This window comes from Leiobunum rupestre, chromosome 9, assembly GCF_980474605.1.
Source record: "Leiobunum rupestre chromosome 9, qqLeiRupe1.1.hap1, whole genome shotgun sequence".
Classification (NCBI taxonomy): Eukaryota; Metazoa; Arthropoda; class Arachnida; order Opiliones; family Sclerosomatidae; genus Leiobunum; species Leiobunum rupestre.
Genome location: NC_143392.1, coordinates 35,493,540 through 35,513,630, shown reverse-complemented (window position 1 = coordinate 35,513,630; position 20,091 = coordinate 35,493,540). Strand labels below are relative to the sequence as shown.

The 20,091-nt window shown below is 40.9% G+C and overlaps 3 protein-coding genes across 18 annotated transcripts in view; 1 reads left to right on the top strand and 2 right to left on the bottom strand.

Moving 5' to 3' along the window:
* The window catches only part of LOC149927282 (uncharacterized), a 15,519-nt gene extending 5,036 nt beyond the window's left edge, over positions 1–10,483 (bottom strand). For 2 of the 8 annotated variants that reach the window (XM_090158071.1, XM_090158072.1), the window contains exons 1-3: positions 10,356–10,444; positions 3,386–3,569; positions 7–3,307 (exon numbers count right to left, since the gene is read on the bottom strand). In XM_090158071.1, coding sequence (XP_090014197.1) covers positions 7–1,841 — 1,835 coding nt within the window. In that variant the 5' untranslated portion in view covers positions 1,842–3,307; positions 3,386–3,569; positions 10,356–10,444. Of the gene's footprint in view, positions 1–6; positions 3,362–3,385; positions 3,570–9,364; positions 9,551–10,355 lie in introns of those variants that run through there. The other 6 variants (XM_090158066.1, XM_090158067.1, XM_090158068.1 and 3 more) reach the window with 6 other exon arrangements.
* Positions 9,545–10,977, top strand: LOC149927281 (zinc finger matrin-type protein 5). Of its 4 annotated transcripts, none has more exons than XM_090158082.1 (5): positions 9,545–9,628; positions 10,014–10,143; positions 10,214–10,276; positions 10,358–10,432; positions 10,626–10,977. In XM_090158082.1, the coding sequence occupies exons 2-5, from the start codon at positions 10,017–10,019 to the stop codon at positions 10,859–10,861; spliced, it is 501 nt and encodes a 166-aa protein (XP_090014208.1). In that variant the 5' UTR covers positions 9,545–9,628; positions 10,014–10,016; the 3' UTR covers positions 10,862–10,977. The 4 variants fall into 4 exon arrangements, with proteins under 4 accessions (XP_090014208.1, XP_090014207.1, XP_090014206.1 ...); XM_090158081.1 differs by having other exon boundaries at positions 9,551–9,796; XM_090158080.1 differs by having other exon boundaries at positions 9,551–9,933.
* On the bottom strand, positions 10,960–20,091 carry LOC149927280 (smoothelin-like). Of its 6 annotated transcripts, XM_090158074.1 has the most exons (10): positions 19,664–20,089; positions 17,874–18,010; positions 17,701–17,776; positions 17,267–17,623; positions 16,969–17,043; positions 15,309–15,381; positions 13,031–13,118; positions 12,823–12,974; positions 11,711–11,862; positions 10,960–11,678 (listed from the first exon to the last, which is right to left on the bottom strand). In XM_090158074.1, exons 2-9 carry the CDS (start codon positions 17,943–17,945, stop codon positions 11,736–11,738), a joined length of 1,020 nt encoding a protein of 339 aa, XP_090014200.1. In that variant the 5' UTR covers positions 17,946–18,010; positions 19,664–20,089; the 3' UTR covers positions 10,960–11,678; positions 11,711–11,735. The 6 variants fall into 6 exon arrangements, 5 of the variants coding, with proteins under 5 accessions (XP_090014200.1, XP_090014199.1, XP_090014201.1 ...); XM_090158073.1 differs by having other exon boundaries at positions 10,960–11,862; XM_090158075.1 differs by lacking the exon at positions 19,664–20,089 and adding an exon at positions 18,618–19,095 and having other exon boundaries at positions 10,960–11,862.

Sequence of the window (20,091 nt, the reverse complement as noted above, 5' to 3'; positions counted from 1 at the left end):
ACTCACTCTCCATCCTTGAGTTCATTCTCTTTGCAAACTACAGCGGCGTTTGCCGGGTCAAAAACGGCAACAACTTCTTTGATTTCATCCTTGACCTTTTTGGTTACCTTTGAGGCGTCCTTCATCAAATTATCGGCAATGTCATCCACATTGCTAGCAGCCTTCTTAGTCTTGTCGGTGGTGTCTTGGATCAAATTGTCCGCGATATCGTCCAGATCAGCCTTTCGGTTCGCGGTATCGTCGGCGACGCCTTTGGTCATGTCCGAAATGTTCGCGGCTCCTTGAGCCAATGCTCCAGTTAATGCTCCGGCCTTGCCCAACATCCCAGCGGCCATGTTTCCAGCTGCCCCTGTTACGCTAGTCGAAACATTATGGACGGCTCCGCTAACTCCCTTTGTGACGTCCTCCGTGGCTTTGCTTAAGGTCCCGCTGACTTGTTGAACGGATCTCTTGGCCGTTTCGGACGCCATGGTCACAGCCTGGTCAACTACGGCCGTGGCGGTACTCTTGACCGTGTCCGTCAACGTTTCGGCTGTCCCTTTCAGCAAACCCACGGTGTTGCCTGCCAAATCGCCGAGTCCGGCCTTGGCGTTTTCGGCCTGCTTCTGCGCGTCACTCAAGGCTTGTTTCGAATCTCCAATGGTTCTATTGATGTCGTCTTGTATCTTTTGCGCCGAACTCATGGCTTCGTCGATGGCCGCCTGCGATTGAGACTTAGCATCGGCTACCGATTGTTCGGCTTGACCCCTGAGGCTGGTGGCTTGAGATTGGGCTCCGGCTACCTTCCCCCTTAAGCTATCACTAGCGGCGTTAGCTTGGCCTTGAAGTTCCTTGGCCTTATTGGAAGCCGCCGTTTCCAATTCCGCCTTCTTAGCTTCGGCTTGTTTAGTAGCTTCGGCAACGGCGTCTTCCAATTCCTTAGCTTTGGCTTCGGCCGCTTCTTCGGCGGACTTTTGTACTTCCTTGGCCTTCAGCTCGGCTTCCTTGATCCTGGCGGAGGCGGCCTCTTCCAGCTGCTTCTTGCGGGCCGCGGCGGCCTTCTCCAATTCGGCGGCTTTGCCTTCCAATTCCTTTTTCTTAGCCAGCGCCGCGGCTTCGGCTTCTTGGGCTTTGGCTTCGGCGGCATCCCTCATCCTCTTGGCGGCTTCCTCGGCTTCCTTCGCTTTCGCAGCGGCCGCGTCTTCCAATTCCTTTTTCTTGGCCAAAGCGGCTGCTTCGGCGTCTTTCGCCTTGGCCTCGGCAGCCGCTTGAAAACCTTTGGCGGCTTCTTCGAGTTCTTTCTTCTTGTCGGTGGCCGCTTTCTCTAATTCATTGGCTTTGGCCTCGGCAGCCGCTTGAAAACCTTTGGCGGCTTCTTCGAGTTCTTTCTTCTTGTCGGTGGCCGCTTTCTCTAATTCGTTGGCTTTGGCTTCGGCAGCGTCTTCTAGGGCCTTGGCCGCTTCTTCGAGCTCCCTGGCCTTAGAATCCGCCGCGTCTTTAAGACCTTTAGCCTTGCCTTCCACTTGTTTACGGGCGTCTTCGGCTTCTTTTCGCGCGGCTTCCGCCTGGGCCCTCAAATTGGCCGCGGCGTCGTCTACGTTTTTGCCAACTTCGTCCGCCTTTTTATTGGCGTCCGAAACTGCACCGTCCACCGTCCCAGTCACATTTTTAGCCGTTTTATCGATGGCCTCCGTCACTGACTTGGTTGTTGCGTCGATTTTACTCGTCACCTGATGACTGGTGTCTTCGATGGTTTTGGTGAGAGCGCTAGTGGCTCCTTCCGCGGCTTCAGCCAGGTCGCCAAACAACCCTTTACTTTCATTACCACTTTTGGTTTTCTTTTTGGATCCTTGCTGACCCATGATTTATCTATAAATTGAGTCAGTTTAAGCAGAAGCAACAAACACAGCACCCCACTAGTGGGGACCCTGACCCCGAGCGCTTAGCTAAAACAAAAACGGAGAAGAACGGGGCAAGCCAGCAGCCTATTCTCTCGTTCGACGGTACAAAGGTCGCGTCACACTCGCCTGGCTCGCCTCTCGTTCGCCGTGGTTTTTATTTAGTTTTTGGTTTTAGCATAAGTCTATAATATTGTTCTATAAGTTTGTCACTTTGGGGAATATTTAACGTTGAGCTAGTAGAAGAACAAGAAGAAAATCTCCCCCTAGCGAGGCGCGGTCAAAGGCCACGTGTGACGCGGGAGCAAGTGGAGACGCAAAACGGTGACGAAGTCCGTAATGCCGTCTGTCCTGTGAGTAGCTCTTACTGAAACTTTTGAATGTGAAGAATAGGAAGTGTCACACTTATGAAACAATATTTTACAATTATGGTTTTACTTTTAAATAGTCGGCCGTTGAAGCGTCACTTTTGTAATTAGGAAACGCTTAAAAATAAAAATTCCAAAAAACCCCGACCCGACCCGGTTTTTCTCTCCCCGACCCCGGACTCAAATGTCACCCCGTACGATCGCTGCACGGTCTACACCCCACACAAGGAGAACGGAACCCGTTAAAAGTCGTGCATTTTCTTGCGTACAGTTTCCATTGGTTAGACGATTTAGAGCCTGCTGCCGTCAGAAGGGGAAAAATTCGGAAATTGTCTTCCCCCCGCCCGCAAAACGTGTAGCGTAAAGGTTCGTCCAATGAAATTTGTACACAACACTGAGTTAGCGTGTTTAAATGCTAGTTGCGTTCTCCTTGTGTTTGTTGCTCCTAGATTTAAGCGCCATGATAATTAATCGACCTAATTCCCGATACACGTGGCAAGTAGTGCAGTGTCCGATACTCAGCATCGATAATCTAACGGCAAATCGTGAAACAATTTGTCAACATGCGTAGTAAGGGGTTTTGGACCCCGCTGAACACGAATCTGCCTGTTGTCAGACCGAATTCGGGCTCCTAAGCGTCCAAAAACAAGATGGCAGCCAAAATGGCGGTTAAAATTCGATTTTTGTTTAGACGCGCATTTCTTAACTCTTTCTGCTTCAAATGTGATAGTCTTTTATGTAGAAATACTTTTTATGGACCCCTGAAAATTTTTATGGCCTGTCCTATTCGAAAAAAAAAATGCCCATTAAAGCAAAATGGCGGACAATTTTGAAAATTTTATAAGGTAGTGTGAAGGCTCTTTCCCGATGTTTTCAGGGGCGTTGAACACCATGGAATAATTAAAAGTGACTCCCAATGATTCCTAGAGCCAATTTGAGCCTGTGGGATAATTGTAACGGTGCATCGGCATTCCGCTTTGACAGTTCTGTTGTTTGAATTTAAGCGCGTCCTCCTCCTCCTCCTCCTGCATTTCTCATTCCTTCTACGTACTCTCTGCGAGACTTCAAGGATGTAAACAAAAGAGCTGCGTTAGGTACCGTGATTGCGCAATCTGTCTGGTGAAAAACGGAAGTGCTTACTTTAACTTACGTCGTTAGTTTAATTTTAACTGCCCAGCACGCAGTTTTTAAGTTAAGTTCAGTTTTATTTTTGAATGGTGTTCAGTACGGTCGCAGATCTTACTTTTGCTTTCTGATTCGTATAGAATATGCAGGCTGTAGGTGGAGGTGGTGTCGGTGCCATTAGGAATGAACTCTGCTTAATCTGTCAAGAGAACAAGAGAGGGCAAAACTTGTCGTTACTATCTCTAACTGGCTGGGAAACGCTCTCCAACGCGACAAAAATCCGAGCCGAGTGCATAGATGCAGAAAATGCAGAGAAAATAGAAAGAATTTCACAAGTCAAATTTGTGGAAAATTATTTCTTTTACCATAGACAGTGTTACAGCAACTATAGTAACAAAACTCTTTTGGATAGATTAACAAAGAGTAGGGCAATGCAGGATAAGGGAAAGGCAATGCCCGAACCCAAACGAACTCTTAGGTCAGCTGTTAGTGAGTCTTTTGACAAGAACAAATGCATATTTTGCCAGGTGAATATACAAATTATTTTTGTACTGCATTGAATTTTCTGCTAGGGTCTTACTTAGCCTTTGTTCCAGGTTGACAGAAAGAAAGACCAGCTGCGTCGAGTGGCAACGTTTCCTTTAAGCGACCGTATACTAAAATTGAGCAATTCAGATTATACGCTCCTGAGAAGAGTTACTTATGCTTACGATGCTATGGCTGGTGACATGATGTATCACACCTACTGCCTAAGTAACAAAGAGAGATATACTTCTAAAAGACCAAAGGATAGCACTGATCCGAATATCTCCTACCAACAACTATTATTTGAACTACACGCAGCGGCTGCGAAAGGACAAGTAAGCTGGAATTATAACGGTTGACTCAAAGCCAGGGTACTTTTTAAAGGCCCCATCAATCATTATGTAGAGGCTATCCTTTTTCATTTGAAAAAGGTAAACATGTCTATATATTTTCAGGTTATTACATTGGAGGATGCATTCCAGCGTTATGTTACGCTGGCAAGTCACGTCTCAGAAACTCTCCCGAATGCGTACTTCACGAGACGTTCTTCTTTTGGTGAGAAACTTGAGAGTCAGTTGAGTCATCTCTTTCAATTCCATCGTCCTTTAAACAGAGAAGTCACTGAACGAGGTACTCTACTCATCGCTCACAAGTTTCAAAAAGATGTTACAGTTCAAAATGTGTATGAAGGAAATGATCTCATCTTTCCGGATCACACGGTACAATCTGACTTTAGCGAACTTATTCATGTCGCCATGAAGCTTCGCAAGAACTTAAAACTGCAGTAGATGAAATGAAACCAGGAATTAACATCAGTGTGGACGAGGCAGCTTCTGTCGTTCCAGAGAGCATTTACCTATTCTTAAATCTACTTTTTGGCGGTGAAGCTACACTAGAGGACACTTTGGCGGGAAGCGAAGATTCCTCCGCCACAGACCTACAGAAGACTCGAATTCTTTCAGTGGCACAAGACTTACTTTACATAACCAGCAAGGGGAGGAAATTACCTCCTAAGAATGTTGCGCTGGGTATCACTCTACACCACAAAACGAGGTCAAAGGAGCTGGTTGAATTATTTTCAAAGGCTGGACATACAGCCAATTACGAACAAGTTCTACAACTTGAAACAGGAATGTGCCAAGTCGTATTAAAGTCTTTAGACCCAGATACAGGTAAAGTAAACAAAAACTATTCCAAAATATAAACACACGTATTTTTTTAAAACAAAGAACAGCTAAATTTTTATTTATTTCTATTTTTAATCTATAGGTGCAGTTGTTCCCGTAAACCTCAAACCACGAGCGGAAGCAGATACTTTGCCTTCGATTCTCCACGTCACGGCTGACAACATACACGTACAAATGGATACCTTGGATGGAAAAAAATCTTTTCACGGAAGAAGAAGAAAATTCGGATGATTCAGACGATCCCGACTAGCTGTTGTGATTTGTCAATGCACAACGTAAATAAAAGTTAGTTGTTTTATTTTTTTATTTATTTGTCTAAACATATTCATCTGCCATGGAAAAAGTAATTGTTAAAGTAAAACCGGAGGGTAGCAAGATTTGGATAATCTGAAGCGAAATGATTAAAGTTGATCAATGCACCGTAACAATTATCCCACAGGCTCAAATTGGCCCTAGGAATCATCGGGAGTCACTTTTAATTATTCCATGGTGTTCAGCGCCCCAGAAAACATCGGGAAAGAGCCTTCAGACGACTTTATACGATTTTCCAAAAATTTCAAAATTGTCCGCCATTTTGTTTTAATGGGCAATTTATTTTTAATAGGACAGGGCATAAAAATGTTCAGGAGTCCATAAAAAGTATTTCTACATCAAAGACTATCACATTTGAAGCAGAAAGAGTTAAGAAATGCGCGTCTAGCCAAGAATCGAATTTTCAGCGCCATTTTGGCTGCCATCTTGTTTTTGGTCGCTTAGGAGCCCGAATTTGGTCTGACAACAGGCAGATTCGTGTTCAGCGGGGTCCAAAACCCCCTATTACGCGTGTTGACAAATTGTTTCACGATTTGCCATAGGCGTGCTTAAAAATGCGAATTGCCCACCACTCTAAAGACACTTATAGCGTTTTCTATTTGATTGCTTGAGATTCGCTTAATCTGTCTCTGACGTCATAGATCTCGCCCAGATCGACTAGAGTAAAACCTCAAATGGAACATTCCATGAACATATTCCCGGGCTTTGTGGTTCTTCACCTGCTAGTAATTTGAATTTTCGCGTCTTGGTCTGCCATTTTGCCTAAAATTTTAAAAGGAACACGCAAAAATTTGCTCCGATCTCGATCTCGATCCGTTGATCTACCGATCGGTTTTAGGGGAACTCGGAGCACCCGAGAGTAGGAAATGGAACACGGTAATCCTGATCGAAGCAGATCCGAGCACGCAAATGGAACATATAATGTTGATCAGAGCGATCTAGAGCACTCGAGAGCAGTCAAATTGAAAACGCTATAAGAGTTTCATAGCCGTCTGTAATACAGGCCATATTATGAACATAATTTTTTTTTTAAATCTGGCTCTTATCTTCCGCATTTGATAACCGCTAGATGTCGGTAATATGGAGAAAAAACCACCCGTGTGACGTCAGCTTGCTAGTCAACTGCTGCATTTAAACGGTAGCGCGTGTGATTTTTCTAACGTTTTAATCAGTGTTCCGAAGTGGTAAATGTCAGGTGTCAAATAATGTGGCAAAAAGTGGTAAATACCGACATGGCGAATAATACTTTTACTGGCTAATATGCCAAATAGTGGCCGATAAAATTTTTAATCAAAATAAAAAAACATACGAAAGGAAAAATATATTTGTGCTATTTTAGACAAATATACTGTATTAGTTGTCAGATTTTGGGCTAGATACTCAATTATAGCCCAATCTAGTAATTTCCTTTGGCTATTTTTCAACGATTTTTCCTGAGTTTGAATTCGTCTGCTATATATCTTTAAGGTGTTTTTAATGGTTCTTTTGTGAAAAACTGAAACCTTATCTCACATGTAAGTGATGCTACATCTCTGAAAGATATTATTTACATCATTTAAATGCATTTATTGATTATTAGTCACTATTTGTCACTTTTTGCCATATTTGCCACTTTTGGCCATATTTTCCACTTTATGCCACTGACATGGACTTTATTCTAAAAATGTGACATTTAGGTAACACTGGTTTTAATACATCTAGCTAAGGCTTATTTGTTTACTAAGTTTCTATGATAACGTTACACACGTAATGCAATATTCTTAGTCGATAATTCAAAATAACGGTCAAAAACATCGCCGATGAGTTAAGTAAAATATTTTCGGCGGCGTAATCGTCGGCCATTTTCGTTATGTAGATACAGGCCGGAAAGCAGGCAAGGCTGCCAGATTTCGATAGACCGAAAACGGCCAACTCTCTCAAATGTTTTCGTTTTCAAAACGAAAATTTTGCGGCGTAGCTATCGACTAAGACTATTGACATGAACGAATTGTCTGCTTTTATTTAGTTCCAACATGGTTCATTATTGTTTGATCAAAAATTGCTTGTCGACTAAAAAACAAACTGACACTGCTTTAACTAAAGTTATTTTTCACAATTTCCTCAAAATGGAAAACTTCGACGGAAATGGGAACGGACAATTTTAGAGAAGATTCCTAATGACAATGAACATAAACCAGTTACCTTGAACTTAGACGAAAATAAGCGTATTTGTAGTAAGCGTTTCCTAGTGAAAATTTTGTACAAACATGCGCTGTGATATATTGTGATATTACTCACTCTATTAACTTGTTTAATATTTTTAAAATCAAATATATTAACTGATAAAGTATTTTGTGATATTTTCACAATAAAAAATGCTTTAAGTGATAAAGTACTTTGTTATATTTTCATAATTACATTGATATTTTAAGGCTTAGGGTGAAACAAAATTTTAACTTTGAAAATTCCCGCTTCTTATTTTCCCCATATTACCGCCATCTGTTGGATTTCAAAAAACCGTAATGCCGCCCTCTCGAATTTCTCTATATAGCGTTTTCCATTTGACTGTTCTCGAGCGCTCTAGATCGCTCTGATCAACATTTTATGTTCCATTAGCGTGCTCGGATCTGCTCCGATCAAGTTTCGCGTGTTCCATTTCACGCTCTCGAGTGCTCCGAGATCGCCCAAAACCGATCTGCCGATTTCAACAGATCAACGGATCGAGATCGGAGCAAATTTTTGCGTGTTCCTTTTAGTTTTGTTGGCAAAATGGCAGACCAAGACGCGAAAATTAATATTACTAGCAGATGAAAATGAATATGTTCATGGAATGTTCCATTTGCGGTTTTACTCTAGTCGATTGGGGTGAGATTTATGACGTCAGAGATTCAGAGCGAATCTTGAGCAATCAAATGGAAAACGCTATTTCCATTTCTGCCCTAGTAAAAACCAGCCTTTATGGTGCTTTGATGATTTCTACGCGATGTCGTAAGCAGACTCGAGCGAAAATAAATGTATGCGTCGCCTTCCTACGTTAATTATCATTAGAAGCTTTGAATAAAACGAAAGAAAAAAATCCTGCGACACAGCGCAAACTGGGTTAGAACGATTATACCCACCCTCCCCACCATTTATATTTTTTTGCTTCCAACTAATTTTTCCGTCGCGAAACAAAATCTAAATACCAGCTCAAATGCAAAACCTAGAATCGCCATCCGTTTATTTTCCATTTCGACACGTTTTGATTGAAGTCAAATTGTATGTCCAATTAAATTCATATATAACCATCCCCCTATGGAATAATTCCAACAAATAGTGTATAATCGTAATGAAAAATAAAGAATAAATCAGGTCAAAACTAATTAACACCAAATCCTTTGAGAATTCGACAAAAATTAGGATATTATTTGTAAGAAATTGAGAGAACTTTTTGATTCTGAAGATTACTCACGTGGAGCGGTAACATTTTGGGCAAAAACCAATTGAGAAATACTGACATAAACATCAATATTTTTTGGACCATGGAAAGTCAATTAAACTTAAATATTAAAGAGGGAACATACGGACATTTAAGTAAATATAATATTATGAATAAAATTCTATTTTATTTATTTAAACATGGATAAAAATTTTAATGACTTCTTTCGCAATCTAACTCGATAAGTATTTCCTTATATATTTATGAAAACAATTACAAATTTATTATAATCAAATTTAATACTATCTTTTGTTGATATATCCTTGTTAAATTCTTATCTGTTTCCCATAGCGGTCTAGCAGAAATCAACCCCCCAAAAACGTATGCACATATTTTTTACATTTTTGTAATATCACCGAATTTTTATGTTCGCGAATGTCAAAGGCTTAAAATGAAGGGCGTTATCTTTACGGCGATAGAGAATACATTTTTATCGCGATTCGCTAACATTTGTAAATATTTCGGAGAGCTATTTGCTCACGCTGTTACGAAAAAAAAAGAGTAATTTCCTACCTGATTATCAGTAGAGGGAAATTTAAATTTGAATAACAATTACTACGCAATGTTTCCTTGTCGGCTGGTTTTAGCGGCAGCGCGATTCCAGCCACGGCAGAAAAACTGTTAATTCTCGTCCCCCCTCTTTAGCAATGGGATAAATTTCATATACTCTACCGACTGGGTACTGGGCGAGTCGCGGCTTTGTGTCTGGCGAGGCGAGGGGTCACTGTTATGCGCATTGACCAATAAGATAGCCTTTGCCTCTGTCGCGGCTCTTCGGTACTACACCCTTTGATCTTTACAGGTTGAATTTACGCAGCCAAAAAATATAGCCCAACTACTCGAGGGCAGAGGCCTTGCACTTTCCGCAGAGTACAAAATCAGTAATTCAGTATCGCGAAGGAACTTCTCGAGGGACCTTATTTTTCAGTAGCGTGTCTATATCGGGTAACGTTTATTTCGCTTCGTCATGTGAGATTGTCTCATGACTGAACAATTTTCTTATCTGGTGTCGATTTCATACAATCACGAAAAACTCGTTTTCTACAAGTAGGGGTATCATAGACTAATTAAGAATAGAGGGGGTTCGTGAAGTGCTAAACGGCCAAGGCCTAAGCCATTAAATTCCCTAGCGAGTGACTTACACGTTTGTCATTGAAAATAGAAAATGGGGAAGAGGTATTTTTGTGATTACTGTGAAAGAACGTTCCCTGATGGTGCCGAAAACAGAAAGAAACATTTAATTTCCGTTCATCATCAGAAATTAAGAAAATTGCATTACGATTCGTTTAGAGGTAGTCCTATTATGCCCGTTTTCTTAAAATTTATCACTAAATGTAATTAACGGCACGCCTATTAATTTAGACGCTGAAACCATATTAAAAGAAGAACAATCTAAAAATCCATGCAGGAGGTTTAATCAAAATGGTAAATTGGTAATGGCGCGAAAATGCCAAGGCCTAAATGTCATTTCTTACGCTAACCGAAATAATTGAAAATTACTTACAGGAAGCTGCGACTTTGGACCTTCTTGTAGATATTCTCACTTAACTACAGCCGATTTTCAGCGGTTACAGGAACAAGGTGATTAAATTTCAAAACATTAATCAACTTCAAAAACAGAGACACTTAAGCTCGACCGGAAAAGAATGTTCCCTAGTTTGACTTTCTCGTCGTCTGCTTTAAGAAAGTACAGCTGGACTGACGTGACCCACTTCTTAGGAATTATTTAAACGTAGCTAAGGTCTAAATTTAACGCGTTCTCCCTCTTTACAAGCTTGGCTGGAAAAACAACCAATACAACTTCCTCCGCCTCCGGATCTGAACAAATGGTTGGAAAATAAGGAGAAAAGCAAAGAAGAAACGGCAGAAGATAATAAGGACTCGGATCTCTTGGCTTCTGTGTCTTACCATTTACCGCCATCTATGGCCTCCATCGCTCATTTACCACCGAGTTTAATGCCATTTAAACCCACTGATTTATTAAACGCCGAATTTGCAACTTGGGGATGAAAATGTATTCAGCAAAACAGTTTATTAAAGATTGTTCTTTTCTTTTTAAATACATGTTTTGTACAAATATACTGGTTATCCCTAGAGAATGCCCAGCATTCTAAAATACGAAATAAATAAAAAAGTAGTTAGTGTAGAAAAGCGTTTTGGGTTTTTTTTTAAGCCTTGGCGTATATATGTTAGTAAAAAAACATGTGCAGGAAACAATTATTTACACATTTGTTGAATAAATTCCTCAATTAAAATTAATTTTCGTTACTTAAAAGGCGCGTAGGATTGTCCTTTTCAAAATTTAATACTGATTTTTAATAGGATTTGATGCCAAATAAAAGGCAAGTGTTTAAAATGCGATACTACATGTTCGTAGTGTAGTAAACTAGGAATTACTGATTAGAACTATTTCTATTTAGAGAAAGAAGGCAAGTGTACTGGATTATAACTATTTTGTGACCGTTTTTCTTCTAACAAAAGCGAAATAGCGCATTTTAACTTTTGAACCCCTGTGAATGTTGAGCGAAAAATTTAAGATGCCCTATCTCCATCTGAGACCAAAAGTTTCGGTGTTTCTTTTTCTTAAATTGCATTATTGACTCCTCCGCTGGCCTAGAAGTATCTAGCCGCCTGCGTTTTTTAAGAAATCAATCTAATGGGTGACAACCTCCATGAAAACACACTACTGCGGCAGTAATTCACGAACTTCGCCAAATAAATTTTAAAAACTAATAAAAACATGGCGCTATATATAAATTAAAACGCTCTCTGCCTCAGCCAAACAAAAAACCAATTATACACACAAATGTTAACAAAATGTCTGTACCATAGACAAAATACATTGTCTATGGTCTGTACAAATGATGGTTCTAAATATTTGTTATCAATCCATTTCTCTCAGTTTCCTGTAGATACTTTGGATGTAGGTGAAAACGCACTTCCAATCGGGTTTATTCTTCATTATGATCATGTCATTCGTGTCCAAAAGCGGACTAATGTCTGCCTTGTCCCTAAGTTATTAAGCAAACAATACTCGTTTTATTTTTAATTTTATCTAGAGGTGGGCCTAGGCCAAACCAAGATTTATATTTATTGGGAAAATGAATATGTTGAGATGGGTATAAATGTCGACCCACCCTGCGAAATTTGAATTTATATGAAAACGAGTTTCCTGTCTTACGTAGATTCGTGTTTTCGGTTTGAAATCGTCTGCGTTTCAGACGACGTGAATCGAAATAGCAGTTTCTTATTGGTCTGTCATATAAATTCAAATTTTGATGGTTGGGTCGGCATTTTTATCCACCTTTTAATATATGGCGTATCAAATGGACACGGTATTTCATTGGTTCCCTAAAACTTATGTCTTTCGATGCACCGAAATCAGTGCCGCTTTACTGACTGGACAATTCTATTTGAGTGCTCGGATCTGCTCCAATCAAGTTTCGCGCGTTCCAGTTCCCGCTCTCGGGTGCTCCGAGATCGCTCAAAACCGATCTGCTGATTTCGACAGATCAACGGATCGAGATAGAGATCGTAGCAAATTTTTGCGTGTTCCTTTTAGATTTTGGGCCGACCAACGCTTAGAACGAGGCGAAAATTCCAATTACTAGCAGACTAAAACCAAAAAGCACGGGAATATGTTTATGGAATGTTCCATTTCGGGTTTTACTCTAGTCGATCGGGGCGAGATCTATGACGTCATAGACAAATTCGGAGCAAATCTCGAGCAATCAAATGGAAAACGCTATAAGAAATTGCATAGGGCCCCGGATCCTAAAAGGTAGGTTTCCTTACAGTTGTTTTAGGCAAAAAATAAAATGGTACATTTGGGTCCTGTTAGAAGACTTTGCCTAAGGCCCGTAAAACTGCTAATGCCTTCGTTTCCTATCCTCCAGTCTTTTAAAGGGGATAACTAGACCATGGTCTCAAAACATTCATTTTCCCTATAAGTATAAATAAATAACACTTACTCCAGCGTCTTGAAGGCAAGGTCGAAGTTTGACCTCCGATTTTTGGCCTCCAAAGTGCTGAAATCGAACGCGTCTGGGAAGTAATGATGAGCCAAGGCACAAAAGGCCATACCATCGGACCAACAGGATGAGAAGTTGGTGATCTCTACGTTCTACAAATGGAGGACATTAGCACAACTGGTCATCCACGGAAAAAGCAATTACCGACTTCATATTCCCTAGTCTTCGCCTTACACCATGACAGTAGCATCTCCTTGATGTCACTGGCGCTCCGATTGACGTTCGATGCCCTGAAACTTAAATTAAAAATCGTTAAACCAGCTCATAGATTATCCAAGGGCTACACAAGCGTTTGAATTTTACTAGTTTTCCGCGCAAACTCAGGATTGGCTGCATTTTCTGTTCCATGGCCGTTTTAACCTTTCCGTAGGCCTTAGGCAAAATTATCTAATTTACCAACTTTTCGAAACTTCGTGGGCCCTATTACATGGAATCGTGGGCTCTTATTTCTCCTAATTTTTTCGTAGGCCCTAGGCACTTTGCCTAGTCTGCCTTATGGATAAGGCGGCCCTGCGCGGTTCAGAAGAGTGGTAACTACTATATATTCCAAAAAATTTCAAACGCTAGTGTGTCCCTTTAGGTAAGGATAAATTCCAATTAAAACTAGCTAACTAAAGGGACTGGCAAGTTTATATTTCCATAGACACAACCCTTCGCTGATATGTGAAAGACAACCTACCAGTCCCAAAAGCCTAAGAACTACTCGCATGTCCCTGATCGTGGGATAAATCATAAATGTGTCAGTAAATGTTTTAGTCTATTTAGTGATCTACAGCGTTTAGAAAGCGCCTAAATCTACCGACTATAAACCTACACATGCTACTGAAGACTTTTTAGACAAGTAGGGCAACAAAAGTAGCGTGGTTGAAAACTACGCGGCAGAAATTGTTCAAACGGCACCGTGACACTGTGGAAAGGGGGAAACTGTGACAGGATCTGGTTTTAAGGGAGTCCACTTGTTAGAAGTATGAGCTTCACTGTCACTGTGCAGTTTGTGCAGATTCTGCCACTTAGTTTTCCCAACACCACTGTTGTTACTCTTTAAGAGATAAATGTTTTCAATGGTTAGTTAGTTGAGGCACAGACAAGCAAGACTACGGAATAAACAAGCAATAAAGAGGGGATGGACTTTACTTACACAGTAAGAAGATAGAAAATGTAAGATTTTATCTTAGCAGGACACAAACAGATATCGTCAGAGACCTCAGGAATTAACATAAGTGCTTTTTGATTTGAGGGAGGGTAAAAATGCGAAGTTGTTGATTTAGAAAAATTGGGTTTAGACTTTGAAATTATTTATGTCTTGTACGCGGTAATTTAGATATCGTTTACAGCGAGAATATAGTTTAAAATATTTTCGGGTAAATTGTGTTTTTTAGTAAATTAGTGAAGCTCTTCTTGATACAGCTATAATTAGCCTTAGTCTTGTTTTCACTAATTGATCCATACGATTTGGGCTAATTAACATAGCGCCATGCATAGGCACTTTGTCTACTCTACTTAATTTCGAAAATTTTTAGAGTCATGCTTCAAAGTTAGAGCTAATATAGCCTACGTACTTAGATTTAAATTTGATTAAAAAGAGCCGATGAAATTTAAAACGGAAATTAAATAACTTTTAAAATAAAAAATTAATGTATAAAAAGGCTAAATTTAAACGTGATAGGGCCATGTGCTTTGTATCTACTAGAAAAATTAAAAACCTCGAAAGTGGTTTGGCTGACTTTCAAAGCTAGAACCATTAATTTCAAGAAAATGGGAGATCTTACATTTTACTCGTACAAATGACAAGGATGTTGGGTATTACGTAAAAACAGCTAAAGGAAATAGTCAAGAAAACGCAGCGTTATTTATCAGGAGTGAAGAAATATTAACGTAATAGCTAAAAGATTAATTAGATTTACACGAAGACCGAAAGCGAAAGTATTGGTTTAAGAGTTAATTTGTTAATTACGTTTGCAAAAACAAAATCTTAATTTGGGTTAGGTTCTGGTTACGTTAGTTTCAAAGACCTACTAAGAAAGTAGAGTTTTAGTTCAAGCAACAGCCACGTTGTTAACTTTATTAAGAAATTAGACGAGTAGATTCAGTGTTTTGAAAAAGGTGATAGAAAAATAGGATGAAGGTTGAAAATGAATAAAACACAGAAACTAGAGTTGAATATTCGTTTCGTTTTGAGTTATATTTACTTATTATTTTTTCAGGGAGCAGTTTTACGTTTGCTTTTTTTTAAGCTAGAACTTCGTGAGTTCGTAACAAACATTTCTCGTTTTTTTACAACTTTTTCGACAATTCTTTTTTAGATATACTAAGTTAAGAAATATTTGGACCCGTTTCTGAAGGTTTAGGACTATTTTTACCGAAAGCGCTCCGCTCTTTTAATTGCGCGCCATTATTTAAGTTACCCAAAAATTTGGCCAACTTACTTCGGCGTGGCTTTGGGCGCAGCCGAATCCAATTGTTGGAATTTGTTCCGAGCAGAAACGGGTTTTGGCGCACCTGCAAATACATTTTTGAGCTAAGGTTCATTTGGTGTTTTTTTATCGCAAAGTTTTGGCGATTTAGGCTATAAGGGTTGTTTGAAATTTCAAAAAATTGACGCTGTAACGTTTCCACGGGGAAACAATTAAGTTCGTACGATGGTTTCTTGGCAAAAGTTCAGAAGAAAAATTAAGTAGAAGATTCGAAGACGGAAGGAATCGGAAAGATACAGAAGGGAGAAACGGAGTTAGATTCCTATATCGCGGTTATCCATCAAATTCCCCTTACAATTAGCTAAAGTTTATAAATTATATAATAAATAAAGTTGAGATCTGACGGGGGAAATATATATTTTGCTTCTCGAGTCGTGAAGTAGTATCTTCGGATGGTGGCGTTACGTGATGGTTAAAATTTGGGCACGCCGCGAAAGCAGCAACTTTTCCCAGCGGGTTTGTTGGGAACAGCTTCGTTTTTTCCCGGAGTCAAAACTCCGCCACGATAAGAACTGGTAGCTCTGTGTTTGCTGCCAAGATCTACCTGTTCCGGTACTGTTAAAAAAATAACAGCGGGTGAGATGTTTATACACACCGAGCACACCGACTGATTCCCGGTCGGAATCGCAGCCAAGAAAGAAGGAACTGGGACGCGGTTTGGCCCGTAAACGGATGACGATATTACTTTCGACCTTTTCCAAAAACCCAGTCACGCGGCAAAGCCATATGGTTAGAATTGGCAAATTTCAAAATGCATTTGCGCGTGATAATACCTCTACACGTTAGGATCTAAAACGCGGGTAAATACGCTTGCTAGACCCAAACAACTAGATGTGTCACGAGTAAAGACGTAATCTGAGATCGCCCAGTTAAATTCTTACCGAAATCCATTTCTAGTATTAAGCCTAATACCTTATTCTATTTTTAAGTCCACTTGGATATGACGTCAATTATACGTCATTTCACACATTTATAGTAATTATTTCGACTAAAATGAGACTCTTATGAAATAAAATAATACTTTATAATTATGGCCTAACTGCTTGAACCAACATAGCTTGACGACCCAAGACCTATTCGTACGGACCAGCTGTTAAGTAGACCGCGACGCTAAAGACAACTAGACCTTTAAAAACCAATACATTTATAGGTATATCGACCACGTCAAGTCTTCTTTCTGGGTTGGATTCCGTGGGTGAATGTTGAATTTACCATCCATGTGCTTGAACTCCTCGAGAATAACCATCTTTGGGCCTGGAGCTCCAGTTTTGGCGATGATGTCGTAAGCGGCCAGGGTTCTTCGTTTCTGTTCGTCGGCGTGCTTGATTCGAGCGCGGATGGCTCTCTCCATCGGGTCCAAGTGGCCTTCCGGGTCGATGGGTTGGGGGAAACGGGGACCTCCGGGCAGAATCGGGGGGCTCGCGGGAGTGCACGGGCGGGAGTCTCCTAATGCAGGGTCGAAATCGCGGTAAAGAGAGACAGACAGAGATAGGCAACCATTAATGCGGGTTTTTGGGGTAATCACATTCGTGATTTGGCTCGATGCGGGACAGAGTGAATTTGGTCTTTCAACCAAGGCACAGATTAAGGGGGGTAATGGCGATCAACTCACCCCGGTTCAAGGAAACACCCCCGGACATTCCAAAGGTACAAGTTTTGACGGGAGTGGGTGGAGTGTATTCTGTAACTGGATCAAAGAAAATACCGACATGCCAAACGGTTAAGCCTTTGCAATGACATTTCAATACGTCGACTTATAAATGTAAGCGCGTTTAAAGAAGTTAAAAAAACCCCCCGTTATCCAGGAAGCTCGACTAGTATGGAAATAACGCGATTGCAAACGTTTATGGATTATGGTTAAGGAATCTCCGTGTAAAGCGTTAAAGAATATAATAAAATGGTGGTCTCACCATCGGCTTTTTTGAAAGCGTCGAATCGAACGATCCTTTCCGACCCGGCGGGTCCTGATTTGGCGGCGTCGTCGAAGGCGGCCAAGATCCGTTTCTTACGGTCCTCTGCCTCCTTATGTCTTTGCTTGATGGCGTCCTCAACCAGGTCCTGTTTGGGTTGGATGATGGTCGGTGCCGAACCGTCGTTCTTGTAGATTCCGATGTCCATAACCTTGGGTCCACCGGCGGGCGCCGATTTGGCCATCTGGTCGTACATGGCCAACGTTCTCTTTTTCTGGTCGGCCGATTCTTGGGCTCTCCTTTTGATGGCGTCCTCGCGTTCCTGTTCGCGTTTCTTCATTTGTTCTTCTCGTTTAGCTGCGAATATGATCCAATTGCGACCATTATTGTCCAATTCTAATTACATGTTACGCCGTGTTAGTGTAAGAACATACCTCGACTGGCTTGCTGCACTTCTCGTAAACGCGCTCTGATCATTTTACGCTCATCAAAATCTTCCGTTTCATCCAGCTAGGGAAAAAATAAACAATGACCTTGGTACCAGCTAAAAATATTTCGTACCCTTAAAAAAATCAGGGTCAAAGGTTGCAAAGTCGTCATATCGTACCAACTGCATGAGAGTGGCTTCATCCTCGATAGAATCCAAATCCACCTCATTTCCATATTCGTCATCCGCCATATTTTCGATTTGCCGATGTGTGGTTGGACTGTTTTTACAACCAAAACTTCTTCAAACTCTTTAATCTGTAAGTCACAATTTTATGTAACAAAATAATTATAATCTAACTGGAATAAAATAAATAAAAAATAAAAATAAACGCGATTCGTGTGGAAAACAACGGGTTCTTTGAGTACAGAGAAATAGGACATTTTTTTTAACTCTCTCCTCTTTCAAATTCGTAGAATCTGACGTGTGGGAGAAGATGAGGAGCGAGAAAGAGAGAGAATAGACGAAGGAAAATCGCAGGGATGATTCGTTGCTAAAATTATCTCACCCTCAACATCTTTTTGAGGGAAAGAGCCGGGTTTTACTCCCACTCGCGAAAGAAAAAACAGCAACGGATGATCTTCGCCAACTGGGACGAAGTCTCTTCGTTTTCTTACGAAAGAAAAAAACATGTTGGTGCGAATTATACCGTCAGTTCCTCCCCCTCTCCCGCGCAAGACCTATAGCTTTTTCCTTGGGTGTTTGTTTTAAAAAGCGCTCGTCTCAACCTAATATGGTTCTGAGCCCGGATAACCCGCTGGGCTGATTAAAACCTTAAAGGTTTTCCAGAATTCTCCGGAGCTTTGTTTTGGCTTACCTATCCCAGGATGCAAATATATATAAAAAAAAGGTTGGGTCACTAACCTTTAAATTACCGGAATAAACGGGAGTATCATGGTTAAAGTCACCCTTGTCTCGGTCTCAACCGAATATCTGGTAAAACTAACGCGTGCAGATATACCCGAGCCAAGGATTTGGCAATTTAGACAATTAAACGCTTGTTCGTGGTTAAGTCACGGTCGGTTACTTAATGGCTGTTTAGAGAGGCGCCCTTTTCCAAGTTTCTCTACAGGCTCATTGTTTCTCTTCGCGAAGTTACTTCACTTTGGTCTAGCCGCGATGGGAAGGTGGATTAAGGGCTCGGGTTACCATCGGCAACCCTATAATACGTATCGTTTTTGTACCACGAGCTGTTAGTAACTATAAATACACGCACGTGGGTTGCTTAGAAAGTCATTTTTCACGACGTATTTTCGAAAACAGGGGCTTTACTCAAATGATAAACGGTACTTGAGGTTGGCTAACTTTCTCGTCGCCTCGTCTAAATTTGATGGCTTCTTTCAAAGTCGAATTTTCAAATGTCATTTCGTTAAGGTATCGAATTTCGAGAGGCCATACATGGGGACGCGTTCTCTACACTCATTTTCGATTCCTGGCTGACAGGAAACCGATCTAAAAACGCGTCGCCGATCGTTTTAAAAGAAAATATGACGTGCTTTTTACTTTCGCGTCTTTTTCCTCTCGGCCGCCAAAGTTTACCAACTTTTAATCAAGACTCGAGATACGTACAAGGGCAAGAACGAATAGCCAGTACTTTACGTCTATATAGTTTTTAAGGATAATATCCCGCGGGGCACAATAATAATTCATTCATAATCCCTTTTCAGTGGATAATCAAACAAAATCTCTCTTGGAAGGGTCGTAAAAAGAGTGAAAGGGTACCGCGCGTTTTATCCCCTAACAAACCCACGTTTATAGGATCGCATTCCCAAAATGACCTTCGCCGATATACCATTTAGAAATAAAAAGCGAGATAGACGTATAGCGGACACGGTAGTCGAAGTTCGATAATAGAAGGCCAAACAGAAACAGCGATAAAATGAACAAAAAAAAGAGTTGTTTTAACTTACGTCGGAATATGAGCAAAGAGGGTATTGTATTCCTGGGTTTCAAACGAATGCACTCCACCAAGATACGTACTCGATGGTCGTCGCTAATAATCCCGCGGACCGGCTAGCAACTCCCGCTTTCTAGCCCGGAATTGATGTCGAAAGAAACGCAACTTTGGGTCGGAGAAAGCACCTATGTTGCTCTTCAACACCCACAACCGCGGCGTCACCATCCGAGCAGAGCGGAGTCCCTAAAAATAGCACCAAACTCCTTCCCTCCTGCTTACCCCTGCCCAACCATCTCGTCGGAATTATCTTTATTAAAAAGAAACTCCCTGGCCGCTCTCATTTCAAAACATAACCAATCCCCTCGGTTGTGTTTCAGAGTAAAGAATCTACAAAGTTCCATATAGGTTAGGCCTAGCATCCATCAAAAGTACGGCGCGGCA

Excerpts from the sequence above, each read along its gene's own strand:
- LOC149927281 (XM_090158082.1), top strand. The coding sequence starts at position 10,017 with ATGGGGAAGAGGTATTTTTGTGATTACTGTGAAAGAACGTTCCCTGAT. Across the intron at positions 10,277-10,357 it reads CAGGAGGTTTAATCAAAATG|GAAGCTGCGACTTTGGACCT; the intron begins GTAAATTGGTAA and ends AATTACTTACAG. Across the intron at positions 10,433-10,625 it reads TCAGCGGTTACAGGAACAAG|CTTGGCTGGAAAAACAACCA; the intron begins GTGATTAAATTT and ends CCTCTTTACAAG.
- LOC149927280 (XM_090158073.1), bottom strand. The coding sequence starts at position 17,945 with ATGGCGGATGACGAATATGGAAATGAGGTGGATTTGGATTCTATCGAG. Across the intron at positions 17,777-17,873 it reads AAGCCACTCTCATGCAGTTG|CTGGATGAAACGGAAGATTT; the intron begins GTACGATATGAC and ends TTTTTTCCCTAG. Across the intron at positions 15,382-16,968 it reads GGGTGTTTCCTTGAACCGGG|GTGCGCCAAAACCCGTTTCT; the intron begins GTGAGTTGATCG and ends ATGTATTTGCAG.